This window comes from Gossypium raimondii, chromosome 1 (assembly GCF_025698545.1).
Source record: "Gossypium raimondii isolate GPD5lz chromosome 1, ASM2569854v1, whole genome shotgun sequence".
In the NCBI taxonomy this organism is placed as follows: Eukaryota; Viridiplantae; Streptophyta; class Magnoliopsida; order Malvales; family Malvaceae; genus Gossypium; species Gossypium raimondii.
Genome location: NC_068565.1, coordinates 41,205,842 through 41,212,251, shown reverse-complemented (window position 1 = coordinate 41,212,251; position 6,410 = coordinate 41,205,842). Strand labels below are relative to the sequence as shown.

Here is a 6,410-nt window from a genome sequence, read left to right as displayed (position 1 = left end):
TTCTTCCCCACGAACGTGATTTCATGATAGGTTTTCCCCCAACACAAGCTTTGCTGTCCCTTGCTATTCCCTTACCCCTTTCATTGGTTTTTGCTTCCCAAACCATAGCACTTTGATTTCCTAAAATTCCCTAGCCAATTACCTTCATAAATCCTCAAGAAAAACACTCAAAATATCCAAAGATTCCATCATATTCTCCAAATGTAGGTTTTTTTAGTTTACGTCAAAACTCATCTAATCTTCTATCAAAGGTAATATTTTGAATTCTTATGAGGTTTTCATGATATCTTGTCCTTAAAATTGAAGTATTAACCATTGAATCGCATGTTTTTAATAAAAGCAAAAAAATGGAGTCATTAAGGGTAGATTCTGAGATTTTGGGTAAAAATGTGATTTTAGAGTGTTTTTCAATTAGTTTCAATGTGATTAAGAGGTTTTAAACTTAAATTTAAGTTTAGTTAATGATTTCGCATGTTTTAATGAATTTTGTAAAAATTACCTAAAAGATGTAAAAAAATGTCGATGTCATGGACTGAGTATTTTAGTGTAATTTAAAGGTTGGGAATTAGGCGTAGATGATTAATAAGATGAATATAATTCATTTTAGGAGAAAAGGTTAAGCGTAGACCGAGTTATGAGCATTTTAACTACTACTCATAGACACGAGTCTTGCATATTTGGGAATTTAGTTGTACCCAAATTCTTTACTCTAAATTCCAAGTGTAAGTTTACTTATATCTATATTTGTGTGAGGTTTACGTGCTTGCATGATTATGAAGCTCAAATATGCAATATGTGGATATGATAATTGTTGTGAGAAGTGCAAATGTATACTTGATATATATATGTTATATGAATCTGATAGTGTTTTGCAAAAGATGCTAACATGCAGTGAAAATGATATTTTGGCCTTGTGATTCTTGAAACCGTTGGATATAGTTGCTATGCCATAGGATTGTGAGTACTCACCTATATGTATAGTGATTTTAGGCATTGAAGTACTGCGACATGTTTGGGGGGATAAGGGAATGTGAGTAAGCTCCATTCAATGGGACATGTGAGGGGGAATAAGAAGAGTGTTAGCTATACGCTTCGTTTTTGGGACATGTTTGACTCTATGAGTTTATGTGGTGTGATGGAGATCCATGCATCTGATGTGTGATGGTAGAGCTCACTATATGTTTCATAACTAATGTGCTAAATTATCTTGTATTATATATATGTGTTGTGTGATGGATGCCTTAATAAATATGTGGTTGCTATGCGAACTATCCTTATAAATGTTATGCGAACTATCATTAGTATCGTATATGTATGTGGTTATTGTGGATGCATGATGGAATGTTTGCATTGTGGTTATTTTACTCATTCACTAAGCTTGTTTAAGCTCACGCACTCTTTTCAACATTTGGAGATTAGTAACGGTTCGATGTGGTTGTCCTAGAGAGTGATCTAAGGAAGACTTGTTTATTCTCGTAGGTGTTCATTCAATTATTTTCATATTGGGAAAGAAGGCAATGTGGCAGACTTGTTTAGTGCCATGATATATTTGGATTATTTACCAACTTTGTTTTATTTCAGTTTTGGAAGTTTGTGAGTTTATATGTTTGCTTATGTTCATAAACTTTAATGGTGGCTTGATGTAGCTTGCTTGGACACGTTTTGATGATTTGAATATTTAAATTTAGCCGTTGGATGATTATTTATCGAATTAAGTGATGCAAGTTGCTTAGAAACTGTTTTGAAAAAAGTTTATTGCATTTGTATGCTACATTTTTATGTCTAGGGGCAGAGGTATCGATATTTGAGATTTGAAATTGATACGTTTGTGTTGTAAAATGTGCAGGGAGTCAGATTCGAGTTTCGATATCGATACATTTGCTCGAGTATCGATACTTGGAGTCAAAGTGTCGATATTTCATGGCAGGTACTGATAATTTTTTAGATTTTAGAATTTAGTTGAGAAATAGAATGCAAGTTTGGTATCATTTTTCCAGGTGGTATCGATACTACATAGAGAAAATATCGATACCCTAGTGTCAGTATCGATACCTACGGACACAATTTGAGAATTTTACTAAATGAATCTTATGCATGTTAACGCTTATTTTTAGGATTGTTTATGGTATGACTTGCACTTAACATTGATAACTAACAAGTATAATTGACCTAAAACCTATACGAATACTAAATAAAGTAATTTTCATTTATAATAAACTTTTACTTGTTGTATATGACATGAGACAGTGGTATGGCATTCCGTATACGGGCTTGGCGACCAGGCCGCGTATAGGGTGCTACATTGGTGGTATTAGAGCCCTAGGTTCAATAACACTTGAACTTAGGTGATTGTTGTATGCTGTACGGATGCGAAACCCAAGTGATTAAATTATTTCGGTTGCTTGTATTGCATGAGATATCTTTTGTTTGTGATGCATGTAGAGTAGGAATGAGAATAAATTACCTTTTATCCTAAATTTTGCTTGTAGGAATGTGACTTGAATCTTCCCTACCACTCACACTGTTTATTTGTTTGTTATGTGCTAGATTATTAGAATATGCCTCCTAGACGTGTTAATGTGAAAACTAGTGCTCAAGAGGATGGTACATCCTCTTCATCTCTTGTACTGCCGCATAAAGTGAACATACCTGATGAGGGTGTAGTCCCTTTGATGGAGGTTATGATAGGAGTGTTTCAGCTGATTGCTACTGCTAACCCTGCTCCTGCACCTGCCAATCCTGCACCGGTTAATCAATGGTTGCCACTAGAATGTCTTCGGGCGTTGGGCGGTAAAATTTTTCTGGAGTGAAAGGTACTGATACAACCGTAACTGAGTAGTGGTTGAAGGGACTTGAAAGGATCCTCAAGCAAATGTCCTATTCTGGCAAGGAAAAGCTGGGTTGTGCTGTGTCCTTACTCGACGGTGAGGCTCATCGTTGGTGGAATACGGTTAGGAGAGGTACTGTTACTGATAAATTGACTTGGAGTTACTTTCTTGAGGTTCTTAAGAGGAATTTTATGGGCGAGCAGTATATGAAGGTTCGTAAGCAGTAGTTTTTGCATTTGGTTCAGGGTGATATATATGTGGTTGATTATGAGGTTGAGTTTGTGCAACTTAGTCAGTATGCACCTGAGTTGCTTCTTTTTGAGAGGGACCGTTGTAAGAGGTTTCGTTTTGGGCTAAATCGTGAGGTTCGAGTTTATTTGGTAGCTCAGAATGTGAAGATGTTTGATGAGTTGGTTGAGAGAGCTAAAGTAGTTAAGGATACTTTAGTTGAGCTGCCTCATTTTGTGGTTACTGATTCTGGCAAGAGAACTTTTGATGGTGCACCGAGACGACGTCTAAGAGAGGTCCTGATAGTCATGTTTCTAGTAGAGGTGTGAGATGTGCGTCTCGACCGAGTCAGTCCAGGTAATAGAGTAGCATTGTGGTTAGTACTAGTGGTTCAGCGGGTAGTTCTGGTTGGCCGCTTTGTGCACACTGTGAGCGTAGGCTTTCTGAAGGGTGTCGTAAGTTAACAGGCGGATGTTTTAAATGTGGTTCGAAGGAGCATTTTCTGAGAGATTATCCGCATAGGGTTCAGGTTTCGTAAACTTAAAGTTCGGAATCACTTCTGCGCCTACTAGAGGCCTTGGTCGAGGTAAAGGTAATGAGAGACCAGTTGGGCAGCAAATTGTTGCTCATACTATTGCCACACCGATTGAGTCTAGAGTTCCAACTCAAGTTTATGCTATCAGGGAGCCGGAGGATCAGGATCTGACTGATGTTATCGCAGGTACTTTCACTTTGCCGTCTTCTCTATTATTTTTCTTAATTGATTCTGGATCGACGCATTCGTGTATTTTGAGTGAGTTGGCATGTAAGTTAGCAATCCTTGTTGAGACTATTGGTTTGGGTATGATTATCATTGGTTCATTCGGTGATAGTGTGGTAGTGAATAAAGTTTATCGTAAATGCCTTCTTATGATTCAACGACATGTTTTCTTTGTTGATCTTATGGAATTACTGTTTTATGGATTTGATGTGATACTTGGTATGGATTGGTTAACTGAGCATAAGGCTAAGGTAGATTTTAAAACTAAGTGAATTACTCTAAGGAATAATGATGGGTTAGAAATTGTTGTTGGTGAAAGACCGGGTTTTATGTCTAATGTGGTTCCGATTGTGAAGGCTAAGAAGTTGATGGGAAAAGGTTGTGAGGCTTAGTTAGCCTATATGATGAATTGTGTTAGTAAGGAGTTAAAAGTTCAAGATATTCACATTGTTAGGGATTTTCCTAATGTGTTTCTCGAAGAGTTACCTAGTTTGCCACCGGATTGGGAAGTTGATATTAGAATTGAGCTCTATATTGGTACTGCACCGGTGTCTATTACACCATATCACATGGCACCAAAAGAACTTAAGGAATTGAAGATTCAATTGCAAGAATTGCTTGATAAGGGGATTATTCGACCGAGTGTATCTCCATTGGGTGTATCAATTTTGTTTGTGAAGAAGAAGGATGGTTCAATACAGATGTGTATTGATTATAGGCAGTTGAACAAGTTGACACCTAAGAATAAGTATCCTTTTCCTCAAATTGATGATTTTTTTGATCAATTACAAGGTGCAACGGTGTTCTTGAAGATTGATCTCAGATCTGGGTATTACCAGTTGAATGTGAAGGAGCCTGTGCTGAAAACTGCTTTTAGGACTCGATATGGGCATTATGAGTTCTTGGTGGTGTCATTTGGATTAACTAATACTCCTTCCGCATTCCTAGATCTGATTAATCGAGTTTTCCATTCGTGTGTGGATCAATTTGTAGTTGTTTTCATAGATGATATTTTGGTGTATTCTCGTTCTGGGGAGGATCACAACGAGCACTTATGGGTTGTCTTGCATAGTTTGCGAGATAAGCAGTTGTATGCGAAGTTAAGTAAGTGTGAATTTTGGCTTCCAGAAGTGGCGTTCTGAGGTCATGTTGCATCAAACGAAGGGATTCGAGTGGATCCTAAGAAGGTTGAGGCAATCTTAAAGTGGAAGCCGCCTAGTAGTGTTACTGAAGTTAGGAGTTTCTTGGGTTTAATTGGTTATTATCGTAGGTTCGTTGAAGGGTTTTCTCTTATTGTTGCACCCTTATCGAAACTATTTCAGAAAGATGTGGTTTTTGAATGGACTATGGGTAGGTAGAAGAGTTTTGAGCAGCTCGGCTATGGCTTGATGTAGAAGGGAAAATTTGTGGCTTATGCTCCAAGGAAATTGAAGACGCATGAGCGAAACTACCCTAGTCATGATTTGGAGTTAGCTACAATGATTTTTGCTCTCAAGATTTGGAGTGATTATTTGTATGGGGAAATGTGTGTTATCTATATGGATCATAAGAGCCTTAAGTGCCTCATCACCCAAAAGGAGTTGAATTTAAGGCAACGACGTTGGATTGAGTTGTTAAAGGATTATGATTGTGTGATAGAGTATTATCCTGGCAAGGCGAATGTTGTTGTTGATGCTTTGAGTAGGAAGTCGATGGTAGAGTTGAGAGCTATGTTTGCACGCTTAAGTTCGGGTAATGATGGTGGTTTGCTAGCTGAACTTCAAGTGAGGCAAAATTTATCGCAACAAATTAAGGAGAATCAGTCTTTAGATCGGGAGTTATTGAAGAGGATTCGACAGGTTGAGCAAGGTATTAAGGAAGATTTTGATGTTGATGGTGATGGTATCTTGAACTTTTGAGGTAGGTTGTGTGTGCCGCATGATGTAGAATTAAGGTATGCGATTCTTACCGAGGTGCATAGTAGCCCTTACGGTACGCATCCTGGTAGTGCGATGATGTATCATGATTTTAGAGAAGTTTATTGGTGGCCTGGTTTAAAGCGAGATGTTACGGATTTTGTGGCTGGATGTTTGGTTAGTCAAAAGGTGAAGCTGAACATCAGTTTCCTTTGGGTTTACCTTTGACTCCGTTGAGGAAAGATTCTTTATGGGTTATAATTGATCAGTTTTCAAAGAGTGTGCTTTTCTTAGCTAGGCGTACAAACTATTCTTTGTAGAAGTTAGCGAAGTTGTATATTGTTGAGATTGTTCGTCTCCATAGAGTTCCAGTTTCGATTATTTCTAATAGAGATCCATGATTTATGTTAAGGTTTTGGAAGAGTTTGTAAGAAGCTTTGGGATCGAAGCTTAGTTTTAGTACGACCTATCATCCTCAAACAGATGGTCAATTTGAAATGGTAATACAAGTTTTGAAAGTTATGTTGAAAAGCTATATGCCGGTAGTTGGGAGCGATATTTTTCGTTGGTAGAATTTGCTTACAATAACAATTTTTGACCGAGTAATCGTATGGCTCCTTTTAAGGCATTTAAGGGAAGTTGTTAGACCAGATTTAGTTTACGAAACTGAAGAGAAGGTGGAGCTGATTTGGGATAATT

The 6,410-nt window shown here is 37.6% G+C and overlaps 1 protein-coding gene across 1 annotated transcript; it reads left to right on the top strand.

Annotated features, from left to right (window-relative positions):
- The first annotated feature begins 2,558 nt into the window (after window positions 1-2,558).
- LOC128034084 (uncharacterized) lies at window positions 2,559-4,208 on the top strand. Its single transcript, XM_052622795.1, has 5 exons — window positions 2,559-2,747; window positions 2,840-3,001; window positions 3,074-3,352; window positions 3,579-4,067; window positions 4,173-4,208. The coding sequence occupies exons 1-5, from the start codon at window positions 2,559-2,561 to the stop codon at window positions 4,206-4,208; spliced, it is 1,155 nt and encodes a 384-aa protein (XP_052478755.1).
- Window positions 4,209-6,410: the final 2,202 nt, after the last annotated feature.

Bases quoted from the DNA above. Each gene is read 5' to 3' on its own strand.
- LOC128034084 (XM_052622795.1), top strand. From the start codon at position 2,559: ATGCCTCCTAGACGTGTTAATGTGAAAACTAGTGCTCAAGAGGATGGT. The intron at 3,353-3,578 runs GTCCTGATAGTC...TTATCCGCATAG, and splicing joins CGAGACGACGTCTAAGAGAG to GGTTCAGGTTTCGTAAACTT. The intron at 4,068-4,172 runs GTAGATTTTAAA...CCGATTGTGAAG, and splicing joins TAACTGAGCATAAGGCTAAG to GCTAAGAAGTTGATGGGAAA.